Here is an 18,043-nt window from a genome sequence, read left to right on the forward strand (position 1 = left end):
GAGTCGGCGGCGGAGGCACCGAGGCGCCCGCTCCGGAGCCGGGGACCGAGCGCACCTGGCACCTGCCGCCCCGCCTGCGTGCCGAGCGTCCCGCCGAGGAGGGCCACCGGGACTCGGCTCGCTCTCGCCGGCTGGGCTGGCCGCGCCGCGCCGCGGAGCGAGTGGGTGGGCAGGCAGGGGAGGGAAAGGAAGGAGGGAGGGAGGGAGGGAGGGAGAGGGCGACGCGCGTCCCCGAGGCGGGGGCGCGCTCTCGCGCGGGCTGCCGGGATCGCTCGCCGCCGCTGTGGTAATGTCCGCCATGTTGGCCATGGCGCAGGGAGCGGATCGGGCGGGCGAGCGGCGGATCTAGAGTGTGGAAGCGGCCGCGGGCGGCGGGGGGCTGTTCTGGGGCGGGGTGGGCGCCCATGCTGGGGCCGGGGGCACTGCGGAGGAGGAGGAGGAGCGGGCCGGCCGCGCTGCACTGAGGAAGGAGGTGGAGGAGGCGGCGGGAGTGCTCCCCCCCCTCCCCGCCCGCCCCGCCGCCGCCGCCCGGGCTGTTCCTGTAAGGCGGGGAGACAATGAGTAAACTCTCCTTCCGAGCGCGGGCGCTGGACGCCGCCAAACCGCTGCCCATCTACCGCGGCAAGGACATGCCTGATCTCAACGACTGCGTCTCCATCAACCGGGCCGTGCCCCAGATGCCCACCGGGATGGAGAAGGAGGAGGAATCGGTAGGGACTCGAGTGTTTATTACCCCCCCCTTCCCTCCTCCCCCCTCCCTTTTGTCAGCCGGGCCTCGCCATTCACAGAGCGCTTCTACGCTCGCTGGAGGGCGCCGCTGCCGCTGCGCGCTCCGGACCCTACGCCGGCGGAGTAGCGTAAACCCGTCGGCCGGCGCAGCGCCCGCCCGCGGCCGCCATGTTGTTGCGTCCCAGTGTTGTGATTAGCTCTCGGCGCCGCTTACGCTGCCGTAAGGGGGCCCTGCCGTAAGCAGCGGCCGGGAATGGCGCAGGGATGCGCCGGCCCGCACTTGGCGTACAGCCTCTGTTTACCTCGTAGACATCTCGCGGGGAGTGGGGTTAATGGGTCGAGAAAGGGTCCTTGGGCTAAGGCGCTATTTTCGTTGCGTTTTAAAATTCGTGCGTGCACGAAATTGCCTTTGAAACAAACGATCTCGGGAAAGTAAAGCTCTTTCAAAACATGCATCTTCCTGCGAGTGGGGTGATGGGTGATGGTTTGCGCTGCCCGCTAGAGGTGCCGCGGGAGTAGGCGATGCATCCCTGCGGCCGGGCAGCGACCCCCGGTCCAGACTCTGCGTTACGAGTCCTCTGATCTACACGCGGGCTTCGCCTGCCGGGCTGGCCCCTCCTCGGTTGTACGGAATTAGGACGGAGCCCGAATGCTTGAAACTGGCCTCCAGGCCCGCGCTTCCCGTGCAGCGAGCGTCCGGGGAAGTTGCTTGTGGGATGGCTGTTTACAACTTGAGGACTCAGAGCGTCCGCATTGACAGTTGCGTTTTTGACCAGATGTTAAAATTTGGGCAAAATGCTGTTTCCTTCTTCCCGGGGGTTAAGTTATACCCAAGACTGAATTTCCTCCGATTTGACAGTGTTTACGACTCTGGAGTGTTGTTACTTGTGTGCGGAGTTCATAGTAACTGCACCCTGAAGAATTTCTTCAATGAACCTTCAGTCCCGCCTTATTGTCAACCACGGGTGTGTGTGGATTGGCTCCCTAGCTTCTGTTACTGTCAAAAGAAAGCTGGAGGTTTCTGTGATTGGCTTTCTCTTTTGACTATTAATATTGCAGGAAATGCCTTTAAGCATTTGATTGGCTGCTCGAATTCTGACCTCACTGTGTTGGTGCTTTGACTTAATCACATTTCTTTTTTGGTGTTTGATTACCTGACTTAACATTTTCAGTAGAATATAAAATAAGACCTCTTTTTAAACCTTCAGAAAATTAAAACCCAGCTTTTATGCCTAAGATTCAGATAGAACCGAATCGTGTTTGAGAAGTTTGCTTATGAGGCTATTTGACTTGATTTTGAGCTACCTTCTGTCAGTCTCCGATAGATGATCTAGAAACTGCGTTTGGTAGCATGGCACTGTCTTTGCTGATCACATCTTTCTCTTAGCCATTTCCTTTGGATGTGTTTTTTCACATCGTTTTCTTCTCTTCCTTATGTTTGCTATCTTTTGCCAAAAGTCTGCCAGTTGAAAAATCAGTAGTCAGTCTGTCATTTCTTCTTGAATGTTGTATAGTGGTAGTTACTGTTTATACTATCTCCTGTTTAGATCTAAGATACTGTACTAAGAATTTTAAATAAATGTGATATAAATTTCTTTAAATTACTTTTGTGAGTTATAAGTATAGGCCTTTTTTGATACTCAGGGTATTTTTTGTTTTGTTTTGTTTTTTAACACATAGCTACACCTGAAATACTTTTTTTTTTGGTCCTGCGTTAATTAACTATTATAACTATGGCCAGATTTCTGTGAGAGATCTTCATTCAAGCACATGAATCATGATTTAGCATTCACACATGCATATAATATACATACATACATACATGTACCTACATTTACCCATAGTCAGTGTTTTTTAAGACAAGAACCCTGCTTTGTAGCCACACTGGCCTTAGACTCACTGTCTTCCTGCATCCACTTCCCATGAAATTGTAGTTGTGCCCAGTACACCTTTTATCTTACTTTCAAAGAAAACAGGTCTGACTTGAATTTCCCCCATTCCTATTTCTTGATTTCTGTCACTTGTATTTTAATTGATATTTTTTGAGTGAAATATATTGAGTCTTAATATCTTTTCAGAATTAACCAAGACACTGATGTTTTCCTGATTTCTGATAGAATATAGTTTTGTAAAAACATGACAAGTGTTATGTTATTTACATAAATGAGATAGTGGGATATTAGTTATTGAGATGCATTGGATATCAAAGTTATGTAAAAGCTAGTGTGCAGAAGTATTCTTAGTTTTTTCAAGAAAATATATATCTTGATTTCATGGAGCTTAAAATGAGGTAAAGATTATGTACAGTATCGGGAAAATTAGCAAAAACTAGGGCCTTAAGGTAACATGGCAGACATCAGAGTACATCAGAAAAAGTAAAATGCCAGTGAAGTTGCGATGAGAGAAAACTTTCTGAGGTATAGAGTAGGCTGCCTACAGAAAGAGAATTTTGAGTTTTCTTTTATACCGTTACATTGTGTGAACTAGTGCAGAAATGCTAGGGTGCTCCTGTGAGGGTAGGGATAGATTCATTGTATCAGTTCTCTTTTTTGTTAGTTTGTGTTTTCAAAAGGGTTCACTGCCTGACCCAGGCTGTCCTGGAGCTTGCTTTGTAGATCAGGCAGGCCTTGAACTCACAGAGACCGGCCTGCCTCTCTCTCTACCACCTGGCTGCATCAGTTATTTTTCCACCTTTATGTAGGATCTGGGGATCAAAGGCAGATCAAAAGCTTATATAACAAGTGTCTTTACCCAATTGCCATCTTGCTCACCCCAATTTTGAGCTTTCGAGCTTAGTTGTACATTATATGTTGATGCAAATATTTGAGTGTAAGGTATTTAAAGCAAGGTCTATGACTGTTAAATAGACAAAAGGAAGGTTCTTCCAGATTCCTTATCATTTATTCATAACCCTCTCCTACTGATCCAGACTCCAGGAGGAGGTGGTGCTGCTCTATCCATATTTTATTAGTTTTTTTAGCCTTTTCTTTTTTGGATATGCAAACTTTTTTTAAACTTTCTTTTATTAACATTTCCTATCTGAATGCTCCTATCTTAAATTCTGTTTAAAATATAGTAGAAATTCTGTAAATATTTGGTAAGTGATTGAGGAAGAACGGGGTGGAGATTAAGTTGAGCAAAGCAGAAAACTATACAGATTCTAGGTGGCTTTGTGTGTTAGGCCCGGGAATGATAGAGCAGTCTGGAAGAAAGGTTTTTCAGGTGTGGGTCTGGAGTCAGTTTTTCTAGTTCTGATCATTAGGTGGCCTTTTACTGATGGAAGTTCCCTCCCTACCTTATCTGAGCCTCAGGTTGTTTATGTTATGTAACATCCAGACTATGTTGAGCACGTATCTCATCTTTGTTAAGTTCAACATAGGGGTTAGAGTTCACTATAGCAAGTGTGAATGTCTCATTTCTAGAGGGCAGAAATGGCACTGTAGAAATTAAACTCGCCCAACATGACCTGTCTAAAATAAAAACAGTAGAGTCAAAAATTGAACTGAGATCCTGTGTCTGACTTTAGGATTCTGAGCCTTACCTTTGTATTGTTTCATCTGACTTGAGGCAGATGGTATTATTAAAGAAACTGAATTCCTTTTATATATACATTCCTTTTAAATGTAAAGGAATGCTTTATCTGTGGTATAAGTTTATCATTTGTGTCAGGCTCTGAAAATGAGGCCCTATGTTACATTTTACAGTTAAGATGATTTTGTTGGTTTCAAGCAGCAGAAAACGAATCAGGCAACTTTAAGGAGCTCTGAGAATTTTCCCAGAGACAAGTCCAGGAGCCATGGCAGCTCTGAATAATATTGGTTAAGTGTACATGTTCCTAGTTGAGGCTCTCTCCCTCTCCCCACCCCCCATTCTGAGACATGCCAGTATTTATAAGATCCTATCAATTTGTTGGAGGGTGAATTGTTGTGTATTTAGAAAAGTTAAATTGGCATAAAGTAAGCATTCAGGTATTTCTATCTTTTAATTAAAATTTTCAATTGCAGTTATTTAGTGTGTGTGGTGTTTGGGCACGTGTGTGTATATGCATGCAAAATGGCTTGTGTGGAGGTCAGAGGACAATTTTTGAGACTGGGTGATTTCTGGGAGTTGAACTCAAGATCATTAGGCTTAGCAGCAACCACCTCTACCCCTTAGCTATTTCACTAGCCCTACTATTTTTATCACTGCTAAATTTTTCTTAGTTTAAATTTTCAGATTCTTGGGATGTGGAGTGTGATTTCTGTGAGACTTGCATGAAGTTTCTGTCTTTAAGCCTTGTAGTTATAGAGGTGGTCTACTTCTAGGCAGGAAGTTGACCAGATAGTTACTGCTTTGTGTATGGAACAGTTAGATAGATTACTTTTTTAAAATCCATGGTTTGAACTGTAGTGAATTCGTGTACTTAGTTTTACAAACCATGAATTTGAAAGGGGTTCAATGAGATTAGAGTAAAAGAAATCTCCACAAGTGTTTAAAGAAAGCCAATCTTGCACACTTTGCAGAATTGTATGAGTTTCTGTGCTTCAAAGAGCTTGTTTAGCCTTCTTGGCCCTTGATTTCCTCATTTCTGAAATAGAATTAGGCTGACCTTTAGATGACTTTTGCCTGCAAAAAGGACTTGATAGCGAGTTTCCATTCTGTCTAACAGTCCAGGCATGACTAGATGAAGAGAACAAATATGGCACTGGGTGTTGGGATGCTCCTGTAAAGATTGAATTCTGCAGCTCTCATGGCCATTTATTGTTTTGCCATGGGGTATTTTTTATATGAGAATTGATTATGTTTATCCATTGTCTGATACCTTTTTGTTCTTATAAAGGGATAGAGCAGTCTAGTCTATATTTTGGCTGTTTCTTTAGCTTTGATTTTCTTGCACTATCTTGCTGCTATTACTCATCGCTGTTAATTGTTTTAGTCAGCTTTCTTGTGTCTATTGGATTTGTGTGTAAAACTGTCTGAGTATGAATGTTGTATATGAAAGGAGAGAATGAGTATACATTTTCCCAGCTAGACTAATAGGCATAACATCGTTACTATGTTTGTTTAATTTAATACCTAACACAAGCAGGATATCGACCAGGAACTTATGTCCTTTTTTACTTTAAATGATGGAAGGTTTATAATATTGGCATTAACTCTGCTCACAGCTACTTGGTTAACTTTGACTATATGACTGCAAGTATCCCTGCATTTCATTTCAAGTAGAGTGGTAGGGCTAGCAGAGGAGGAATGGCTGATAAAAATACATCACTAAGGAGACCAATAAAGACAGCAGAAGGTCTCTTATTATTATTAGACTTGTCTTAAAGTGGCACACGCCTTTAATCCCAGCACTTGGGAGGCAGAGGCAGGCAGATATCTGAGTTCAAGGCCAGCCTGGTCTACAAAGTGAGTTCCAGGACAGCCAGGCTATACAGAGAAACCCTGTCTCAAAAAAAAAAAAAAAAAAAAAAACCAAAACCAAAACAACAACAGAAAAAAAAAGTTACTCTTTGATTATGTGCCTTGCCTGAACTGTATAAATGGAATAAATTTTACAACTACAAATTTGCTTACCTCACCTTTCAGTACTGTTCTTCGTGGAGTTAGGAAATGGTAGTCACTGTCAGATTTTCCTCAGCAGCATTTCCTTTAGCTGTCTGTTTTTTAGGTCTCTTTCCCTTAAGCGAGTCTAGTGTTGGAATCAGATAGATGGCTGCATTGTGAGAGTTAGCCTGTCATTTTTACTTGTCAGTGCATCTCCTCACCACTGCCCTCCTTGGGCAAAGGGTGTAAAGCTTTTGTTGACCAGGAATCAACAGTTAATAGTACTGTTAATTGGACAAAATAACCTTGGCCTTTGCCTCTTCCCATGGTCAAAGGAAGTGATAACCATCTCAAAAGGTCATTTTTGTTAAGATTTATTTATTTTTATTAAGTGTGTATGAGTGCTTCACTTGCATGTATTTAAGTAAACTAGGTACATGCCTCGTGCCCCCACAGAGCAAAAGAGTGTGTCTGATCCTCTGTACCTGGAGTTACAGATGGTAGTGACTTGCCATGTGGGTGCTAGAAACCCAGCCCCACTCCATCCTAAGAACAGCAGTGCTCTGAGCTACTGAGCCATCTCATCAGCCTCTCAAAGCATGGTTTTAAAATTAAAGAGCTCATTTTTGGCAAGATTTGAATCAGCCTTATATGCCATTTGATAACAACTATTATTGACGAACAATTTTCAGTGATGCAGAGTAAAGGAATGGGAAGAATAAAATATGAAGTATCCCCAAAACATTCTTTCATAGTTCCCCATTTTTTTCTTTATCTTGCCAGTTGAAAATATATTTATTTTTAAAAGCTTTAGTTTCAATGCACTAGCAAGTTAATATGTATTTTCTGTTTTGTGGCAGAGTAATTAACAGTCAAATTAACTTAAAAGTTAAAATTACTGGCAAGAAGAACAAAACTTTTAGCTACTTTTGAAGCAGTAATTGGTTTTTAAAGTATTAGTTAGACAAATACTATTGTATTTGTTTTTCAGAGTTAATTTTTATTTTAAAGATTGGATAAATGCATAGTCATGAGAGAAGTGTGATGACAGCCTCTTCAGGGGTTGGTATATACAAGAAGAGTGGACGAAGACTGTCTGGTACACCAGTGAGCTTCAGGGTTAACACATTTAGAAAACAAAGTGATTGGTGAGTGGAGCCATGCCACATGTTTTATTTTTGTAATATTTTAGCTGGAACATTATTAGCAATTCAATCTGCAGTGAACGATAACAGGACTATTGCAGGCAAAATGAGAAATGTTTACATCTGCCCTTGCTCATTAATTTCTGGTAGCATTCTAGTTTGGATAATTAGGAAATGACTCCTCTCTCAGTTTCTAAATGGAGGGTGTAACACTTGATGTGAGAACCTTTATCTAGGGATTCTCAGCTTTTTTGGGTTATGGTTTCTCTTGGCAATCTGATAATTCTTTAATATGCAAAATCAGAGACAGTCCACAGAGGTGGCTCATGCTTTTTAATTTCAGCACTTGGGAGGCAAAGGCAGGCGGGTCTCTTGAGTTTAAGGCTAGCCTGGTCTACAGAGTGAGTTCCTGGCCAGAGCTACACAGTGAAACCCTGTCTGAGAGGGAAAAAAATCAGAGAAAAGTTGTATGAGAAAACAGTTAAAATGATATTACCTTTAAAACAGGGTGCAGAGTTTGATCTGATTATGTTAAATTTTAAGTAGTGATGAATATAAACAATATTTTGACAAGTAACATTGTAACATTACATGAAAAGATTTATGATTTCTGTTAGTATTGCTAGTACACTTCCTACTATTGACTACATTAGTAAATCCGAAGGAAATGTTAAATTTGCTTGCGGTTAGGGAAATTAAAAGATGACTAGTTCTCAGCCATTCTGTGGATCCTTCAGTTATTTTCTGTGAATATTTTGGGGATCCGTGATTCCTGGGGGAAAAGGTCTATGAAAAGATGTCATAAGAAACATTGCTGCTTGCTTGTTATGTAGGAGATACATTGATTGTTACTTTATGATAAAGGACAGTGACTGATTTCCCTAAAGACTGAGAGCAGAACTGTTCCTGTATAGTGCTTAGCAGGTAGGCCATGTGAGATAGGTTAGCCACTTAGCAGGACTTGTCATGGCTTCCATAATACCCCCAGAGTAGTGTAAATGGTTTAGTTCAGTAATTTTCAAATGTTAATATATCTCAGATTATTTTGAAGGTTTATTAAAACAGACATTTGGGGTTGCAGTCTCAGTGTCTCAATCAATAGGTCTAGTATGGAGCTTAAGATTTTTGTTTTTAAGAAATTTCCAAATAAATCAGGTACTTTTCTTCCTGTTGTGACAAAGTAATTTACAAAAATAACCTATGAAGGGAAGGGTTCAATTTTGATTCATGATTTAAGAGGAGATGGAGTCTATTCTGGTAGCAGAGACAGCAGCCAGCAGGAGTGAGGTGGCTGGTTCCATTATGACTGTAGCCAGGAAGCACAGAGGAGTGCTAATGTTCAAGTATGGCTCCCCTTTTTTTCATGGGATAGTGCAGCTCACATTCAGGGTGGGAACTTCTCTACTCAGACCTTTCTGAAATTGTGTAGACAAACTCATAAGTATGTTTCCATAGTGATGCTGAATCCAGTCAAGTTGACAATGAAGATTAACTATCAGTGTAAGATCTTGATGCCATTTGTCTAGGGACCCAAATTTGAGATCAGGATAGACTGTCCCCTCCCCTCTCCTTCATCCCCCTCATTTTCCCCCATTTCCTTTTTCCTTTTTTTTTTTCTCTTTTATTCATGCGCATGTGTCTACATATACCATATATGTAGAGGTGCCCCAAAAGGCCAGGAGATTTACTATATCTCCTGGAGCTAGAATTACAGGCAGTTGTGAGCCACCCATCCTGAGTTCTGGAAACCAAACTCAGGGCCTCAGCAGGAGCAGTATGTGGTAACTGGTGAGCCATCTTTCCACCTTCCTTCCTTCCTCCCCCCACCTTCCTTCCTGTGTGTGTGTGTGTGTGTATGTATATGTATATATGTATATACACACATACTTCTTTATTCTCTATAGTTTATCAGTGTTTTATGGTTCTTACTGGAGAGGTGCTTTTCTTTCATTACATATTCAGTCATTCATATTTCATTACATATTCAGTCCTATACATTTAGTTTTTTGCCCCCCCCCCCAGCCTCCTTTGGTAGCTGTTGTAGATGGCTAGATGGCACTGATTTTGTCATTCTAATACTTTAGGAATTGATTGGTGTATTGCTATGCTATTCATTTTGTTTTGGTGACTTTGTATTCTGCAATTTTGATACATTCTAGCTTTTGGTGGAGTTGGGTTTTCTTGTGTATAGATCATGCCATCTGCACAGTGACAGTTAGATGCTCTTTACTTCTTTTTCTTGGTTGATTAGTCTGGGGAGGACAGCTAGTATTGTGTTGATTAAAAGTGGGCATTTTTGTCTTGTCTTGGTGTGAAAGCATTAAACGTTTTCTCATTCCTTATAGCCATAGGTGTTGGCTTATTTTAGGTAACCATTATATATTGCTATCCGTCCCTTTTGTGTAAAAGTATCTTTTATTCACCAGCTGTAATTGTCATCTCTGAAACTTACTGCTGAATAAACTCATGTTTCTAGTTGTTTTTTTTTGTTGTGTTTTTTGGTTTTTGGTTTTTGGTTTTTTTTTCGAGACAGGGTTTCTGCCTGCCTCCCAAGCTCTGGGATTAAAGGCGTGCGCCACCACTGCCCGACACGTTTCTAGCTCTTCATGAGCTCTGGCTGGCTGGTTCAATTCAGCTGTTCTGGCTCAAACTCCTCTCCAAGCTGACTGATTCTAACTGTCTTCTCTCGACTTGTGACTGAATTGCTCTGCTTGGCCTCAAACTAACTCTAGCAATCTGTTCTCATCTTCTGGCTCTTTCTCATTCACTGACTTTTTCTGTTTTCACCTGTGTCAGCTTGTTCTCTCTGCAACCTGTTTGTAAAAACTGAACTCTGTGAACTAAAATGCCACCAACTGAACTACCATACTCAACTCTATTGCACTGCCACTCAGTTGACTCCGTGTCTACCACCCTACCTACCTTCACCCAAGCTTTCCTATGCCTGGAACTTGCTCTGTACCAGTCTGGCCTTGAATTTAGAGATCTGCTTACCTTGTCTCCTGGGATTAAAAATTCATCTGTATTCTAGCCAGAGTAGCCAAGTTGCTGGATTAAAATTCCTCTACACTCTTGAGTTTTCTTAAATGCCTTGTTCTGTTGAATTGATCATATGGTTTTATAACCTTTATTTTGTTTTTGATGGCATATCACTTTTATTAACTTCTACATTGTGTACTATAGGTGTGGAGTTTTCCACTTGTGGTATCCTTTTGGATTTCCAGAGTAGGTTTGTGCATCCTGTAACTACTTCTCTATCATAACAATATTAAATATGTGAAAAGATGCCAGAAAAGTATGACAATGAAACAAAGATCCCTAAATCTCAGAAACCTTCAGAAGTCCATGGTTGGCTTTTGAGGTGAATGTTCTTCTTGCTGTCTTTGCCTTTTTTCTGTACAAGTATCCTTTAGTAGTACTCAATTAAAAACTAAGACACCACACCTGAGAAGATAGAAGATAGAGAGCATGGTCACCGTGTAGGAGCCAGGGGCTCGCAGCCCAAGAGGGCTCCCTGACTGGGTCCAGGGCAACAAAGGTGGAATATAGAATTTAGTGTAATAACTCGGGAATATTGGAGGGAGGTGAATTAGCCACGTGGAGGTTAAGAAATGGCTCAGCTGTTGAGCTGTTTTAGGCATATCAAAATATAAATGTTATGCATGTGTCTTTCATTTGGGAACCCAGAACATTAGTGTGGGTAGTGAGGAACGCACCACACCACCGGCGGAATCAACTGAGTATTTAGTTGGGTACTACTGCAGTATCCTATATATGACTATGAGAGAAGGGAACAGACACTTTGTTTTGGTTTTTACCTATTTCTGTTAGATTGAAAATTTGAGAAATGAATCTCTTTGGTTGAGTCTGTGTGGTCTTGTCACTAAAGCCTAGGACATAGATGATGTAGAAACAAGACAGCTTGTAGTTGGGTCATTGCTCTAACCTGAGCTTGGAATGAATAGTGGTTTAGAAACAAAGGAACTAAAATGTTCATGTTCATTATGAACTCATGTTCATTAAACCCCTATGGGCTCTGTGGCACTGGTGTAGCTAGGTGGTGGTTTAAAGATGGCTCTACTATTAGTTATATTTTGACAAAATACTGACATGCAGCCAGTAANGAACTCACTTTGTAGACCAGGCTGGCCTCGAACTCAGAAATCCACCTGCCTCTGCCTCCCAAGTGCTGGGATTAAAGGCGTGCGCCACCACCGCCCGGCTCAGTAAGAACTTCTTAATAAAAATATTTCTATTATATAATTGAAGTTAAAAGGTCTCTCCCTTTGGTTATTAACTACTTTAATCTTTACTATGAAATTTGTATGATTTCTTCTAGTATTTGCTATTGTTTGTTTGTACTGTCAAACCCAAGGTTTTGTTTATGCTAGCCTAGTTCTTTACCACTGAGTCACATCCCAAGCTCCTAAAAGTTATAACAAGCTTCCTTTATCCAAATAGGTATCCAGTTGTCCAAAGAAAAAATACAGTTATCTTTTCTCCAAAGTTCCCTAGGTATTAGGGCCTTTTGAATGTCTTAAGACATGGTTCTGTGTCGCCCATATATCAGTCTTCTGTAGTTGGGGTTAGAGTTGTAGGCCAGCACTTCTCTCTCATGCCTAACGTCTAACTTTGTCTTTGGCTCCATTGAGCAGAATGTTTACTGCCTTATTTGTTAATTGTTTTATAATTTCATCATTATGTTCTATCAGTTATTTCATCTCTTATTCACTGTTGCCTCTCTCGCTATCTGCTTTCTCAGAGATTTCCTAGGTGCCATTGAATTTTTTCATGTGAACTTTTTAATTATTTTGCCAAAAATCCAGAAAATAATGTTGGTGTGTTTGTTAGGATTCCCCATACATTGGTAAATCCACTTATAGAGAATTGATATATTTATAGATTCTCTCATTTGCTGAAGTCTGCTTATCTTTGGGGAATGCTTTTCTTAATGATATTTTGTTTTTTTTTTTTTTGTTGAGCTTATTTATAGAAGTTTTATGTGGTTTTTATTGTAAATGCCATTTCAATATTTCCTTCTATTGTCATAAAAGCTGTTTTTTTTTTTTTTACTTTCAAAACTGTTTATGCTGATTATATGTATACATATGAGTACCTGCATATGTATGTGCACCCTGTGTGGGCCTAGTGCCCTTAGAAACTAGAGAAGGGCATTCCCTGGAATGACAGTTACAGACGTTTATGAGCCACCTGATATAGGTGTTCTGAACCAGCCCCTAGGTTCTCTCTAGGAGTAACAAGTGCTCTTAATCACTGATCCATCTCTTTAGCCCAAGCTATTGATTTCTATATGCTAATTTCATACTCTACAACGTTACTAAATTATGTAATTGTGCTAGGTGCATCAATTCCCTTGGGTTGTTGACTTAGATCTCTGCCTATGAATAGAGATTGTTTACCTATGCTTCTCAAACACTAGCCGCCAAATATTGTTTTTCTTTTAATTCTCTACAAAAGATCTTAGACATCTTGAACAAATATGGCCATGCCAGAGCTTCTGTAATTCATTTTTCTAAGTTACTGAGAGATAGAATATGATTGGCTCGTTCAGGTTACATATCTAGTCTGGTTCAGTTTACTGATTTGGGGTATCATGAGGCGATTGATTAAAACAACTTGGTTGATGGCTATTCAGTCTGTGGGAGAGAACAGGAATTTAAAGAATGGGACAAATACCTGCAAAGATACCTACTGCAATTTTTATATTTTATAATACAAAGTTCATAGCTATAAATATTAATTACAGTTTGACTGTCCAGACTGGTTTCTCTTCTGATAAGTGGCTTCAGACACCTGGGTCATCACTGTCTAGTGTTTAGTGGTAACTTAGAACTAAGGTTCTAAATGACCCTCAGAGTCAACCACCTACAATTCTCAATCCCTTAAAAGACAAAGTTCTTACATTCTGCATACTTGACACACTATACATATTATGTTATGTAATTGGGTAGTGTTCGTGTTTGTGTACACCTGCAAAACCATTTCCATAGTCAGGATAGTGAACGTAAATGTTCTGCACTCTACTACCTAGGGTTTTAAATAAGCAACAGTCTTCCTTAATTGGAGATTAATGATAATACTTTCTAGAATTTTGTATAAATGGAACATGATATACTTTTAACCCTCTCTAGCTTATCGTTACTCAGAATTATTTTATATATATATATATATATATATATATATATATATATATATATATATAAACATTTATCAGTACTTCATCCCTTGCTAGGTGTGGCCATACAAACCTATAATAACAATACTCAGGAGACAGAGGCAGGAAGATCACCACAAATTTGTAGTTACAGACCTGCCAATGACACATAGTGAGGCAACTGTTTTTAAAAAGTCTTCTCACTTCTGAAAGGAAGCTTCATCCTTTTTTATTGCTGAATAGTATTCCTTTCATAGCTGTTGTACAGCAGCTATTTACCTGTTAGGTGACGTTTGGTTGTTAACAAATAAAGTTACCGTGAGAATGACTTTTAGTAACTATGTGCTTAAAGTGAAATGGCTTCAGGTAATGGTAGTTTTATATAAAGTGTGGACTTTGTAAGACATGCTGTCAAGCTGTTTTTCATAGAGGTTCTACCTTAACAGTACCTTTCCAGATGTTTATATAGTTGAAAACTTTGTTATACAAAAGTTTGAGATGGTGATTTGGTCTTACCTGGGAGAATATTTAAAATGTTAAACACCAGGTCGCATCCTAAAGTTAGAGAATCAAAATGTGAACTTTTAAATGCAATTTATTATTATTATTTTAAGATTCTCTAGGTTGTTCCAATGCTCTTTAGGATTTGAAAATATTAAAAAATATGGCATAATATTGATAATGGAGACTATTGTGGTTAAGGTTAATTGTCAACTTGACAGGATCTCAGATCACTGGAAGACTAGTTTCTGGGCATTCCAGGGGGTCCTAACCTCCTAATACTTTCCGAACAGTTCTGTCAACGGGAATGAAGGATAGGGTGTGGGGGTGGTATTGAAACATATAAGCCATTCGTTTTCAAACCACCACACCTGATGAGTTGGCAGGCTGCTAGCTGTACCTTATGTTCTTTGTCTTTTTTTTTTTTTTCAGTCACTGAGTCTTAGTTACAATTCTGTTGCTGTAAAGAGACACCATGACCAAGGCAACTTAGAACAGTTACAGGTTTAATTTGGAGGCTTGTTCACAGTTTCAGAGGGTTATTCTATTTCCATCCTGTTGGGAAGCATTGTGGCAGGCAGGCATGGTACTGGAGCAGCGCGGTAGCTGAGAGCTTACATCTGATCCACAATTTGCAGGCAGAGAAAGAGTGAGAAAAACTGGGTTTATTGTGGGCTTTTGAAACCTCAAAACCCATCACCAGAGTGACACAGCTCCAACAAGGCTATACTTTTCCTAAACAGTCTATCAATTGTGAACTAAATATTCAAATATTTGAGTCCATGAGGGCCATTCTTATTTAAATTACCACACAATAATACAGTTCTTGGAGATTTGTGTGTACATGTGTGTGTAGGAGGGGAGTATCTGTAAGTGCATCTGAACCTGTGTGGCAGTCAAAGATGTCAGGCATCTCCACCGTAACCCCTCAGGATGTCTCACCGCTTATGGAGCTCTCTGTATTTTGGTTAGGTTAGTAGGGATGGTCCTTCTGTCTCCGTCTCTTTACTTTTCTCAAGCAAGGTAGTTATAGGCACACATGACCACGGCTGGCTTTTGTGTAGGATACTGAGGGCCCAAATTCATGTCTTCATGCTTTGTTGAGCACTTGCCCACTGAGCCATCTCCCCAAACCTTGATTTTTGGTTGTTTTTAAAATGTAGTTCTTGAAATACTATGTGAGGTTATCAACCCTAGTATGATAAGAATGAAAGATAATTTGAGAAATGAGGATAAATAAAAAATTAACTGTCATTAAGCCATTTTTATTTTTTACAACCAAATGTCAGTTACTGCTTTGAATCTTCTGCTCATTTCTCTGTTGAGTAAATGCCTATAGACTAAATGCCATGGGTGTCTGTGTCACCCTCCTAAGTAGAGTTGATGTTGAAGATTATGTTCTTAATTATCATTAGCAAATACATGGTTCAAAACAAGGTTTCAGAAACCCAGCAGCTAGATATAGGAATGAAGGGCAGATATTTGTTACTTTATCAAGTGGAGCAAGTTAAAGTAACTTATAATGAGTTTTCAGACATTGATCTGTAAGTCAAGTAATAAAGCTTATGACATTTCCATAAGGTTGAGATGGCTTCCAGTTTTTCATCTGTGCCTATACTGTAACATGCTGAATTAAAGTCCCTTACTCCACCTGGCCTTCATATACCTCCCAAGTAATTATAATAAAAAGAGAAGTGTGGACTTATCAGTTCTGAGTCACTTAAATCCACCTCAGCTGGTTTTTAGGACAGAAACAATCTCTACCTTGAGTTTCAATCTAAAGAGAACTTATTGCAAATGGACACTTACTTTGTTTGGTGAACATCCTTAAATATACATTAACAGAAAGAACAGGAAGTTTAATAATTTAACTTTATTTCAATCTAACACTTGATTTCCCCCCCCCCCCCCCCCCTTTGTTTTTGCTTTTTGAGACAGGGTTTCTCTGTGTAGCCCTGGCTGTCCTGGAACTCACTTTGTAGACCAGACTAACCTTGAATTAAGAGACACACCTGCTACAGCCTTCTGCATGCTGAGATTAAAGCACCACTACTACCAGGCAAAGGTGGCAAAATTAATGAAATGTGTATGATGTTACCTTCAAAGGAAGTGTATGTTTAAAAATACCAGAGAGGTGGATATTCTTCAGATATGTCTCATTATTCTCTGAAGAACATTTTTGTTTTGTTTTTTGTATTGTTTTTATATTTGTTTTCTTCATTTCAAAATACTGATTATCCAGGATGTGCTTAGTAAGAACTGGAAATCACTCTTACTGAGTCTGAATTCTTTAAATGACATTTATAAATAGAAAACTTAAAGACTGGGTTGGTTATGACATTTTAATATGGTACACACCCTGCACAAAAACATTGGAGATTAAACTATGCTACGTTGATGTTTACTACTGGGTTCAACAGATTCTTAGATAGAAAATAATAGGTGTGATTAGAATTCAAGATTATACTGTTGAAACATGTACTAAGTGAAAAGGAAGATCCAAGCTGGCTGTGGTGGTGTTTGTGTATGTCCTTAATCCCAGCACTTGGGAGACAGAGGCAGGTGCATCTCTGTGACTTTGAGGACAGCCAGAGCAACAGTAGTGACAACTTGTCTCCAGACAAACAAACAAATAATAGAAAAGAATTAAGAAAGAAAAGGTAGATTTTGAGATACTAGAATCAGAATTTGGTTGAAATACAGAGCTGAGAATCCCACTGATCTTGGTATTGGAATGAAGACTTTATAGGCCAGAACTTAATAATTTTAAGACCTCAGAGCTGCATAGCAAGAGAGTTCTAAGAGTTGTCTGGTGAGTCTCAAACCAGTGGAGAGTGAGTGGTCTCAGGTCCATTCAAATTAGTTGATTTTCTCCTTCCCTCCCTTCTGCTTGATGATAATGGCATGAACTTGCAGTAGGTATTAGGTAGAAAATAGTCTTGGCTGCTGTCTTATCCCTTGTCCTGGGAGGAAAGCCTTGAGGATGTAAGTGTATGCAATGCCCTTCACTACACTGAAGAGCTTGCCGTGTATTTTATCCAACAGTTTATTTAAAGGTTTATTTTTACTATGTGTGTGGCTGTTTTGTCTGCACCCATGTTTGGGCATACCACTTGTGTTTCTGGTGTCCACAGAGGCCAGAAGAAGAGGTAGGATTCCCTGGAATTGGAGGTACAGACAGTTGTGAGCGGCTAAGAGGGCTGCTGGGAACCAAACCTGGGGCCTCCTGAAGAGCATCCAGTGCTCTCAGGCACTGAGCAATCTCTCTAAACCCAGCTTTTATATTTTTTCTGAGTTTTGGGATAGATGTTTACTTGTTTTCAGGTGCTTATATCTGTCTATAGAGATTATCATGTTTTTTTCATTTTAAAAATAACATTGTGGATAATAGTCTATTTGAATATTTTCTTGTTTACTTGTTTCAAGTCGAGGTTGGTGTATCTCAAGCTAGCCTTCAGTATGTAGCCTAAGCTGTTCTTCATTTCCTGATCATTTTTACCTCTAGGATTTATATATATATACACACACATATATATATATATATATATATATATATATATATATATATATATATACTATCATACCCAGCTTAACTCTTGAGATAAGCCCCATTTGTTTGTGTAATAGAGTATTTCAATACACTATTAGACTCTAGTTGCTCATTTTTTGTTTTGAGTGATTACATATATAGGGATATTTGGTATATATGTTTTTTCCAATTCTTTTCTCATTTTAGTATCAGAGAAATACTGTTCCATAGAATGATTTGGGGACAGTCCCTTCTCTTCATAATTTTGCAAAGTTTGGATAGAGTTGCTGTTGTTTTTTAGTTAGCTATTTATTTGAAGACATCCTCCAGTAAAGCCTTTGTCCATGAGTTTTCTTTTTGTGGGTTTTAAAAGTATAGTTCAGACATGCCAGTGCTCGAAAGGCTACTCAGGTTATCTGTGTCTTTCTGAGTAAGCTT

The 18,043-nt window shown here is 39.9% G+C and overlaps 1 protein-coding gene across 3 annotated transcripts in view; it reads left to right on the top strand.

Moving 5' to 3' along the window:
- The first annotated feature begins 290 nt into the window (after positions 1-290).
- Epc2 (enhancer of polycomb homolog 2) overlaps positions 291-18,043 on the top strand; it is a 93,155-nt gene continuing 75,402 nt past the window's right edge. For 2 of the 3 annotated variants that reach the window (XM_029471759.1, XM_029471768.1), the window contains exon 1: positions 513-710. In XM_029471759.1, coding sequence (XP_029327619.1) covers positions 558-710 — 153 coding nt within the window. In that variant the 5' untranslated portion in view covers positions 513-557. Of the gene's footprint in view, positions 711-18,043 lie in introns of all 3 variants that reach the window. The other variant, XM_021186102.2, reaches the window with a different exon arrangement.

This window comes from Mus caroli, chromosome 2 (assembly GCF_900094665.2).
Source record: "Mus caroli chromosome 2, CAROLI_EIJ_v1.1, whole genome shotgun sequence".
Taxonomy (NCBI): domain Eukaryota; kingdom Metazoa; phylum Chordata; class Mammalia; order Rodentia; family Muridae; genus Mus; species Mus caroli.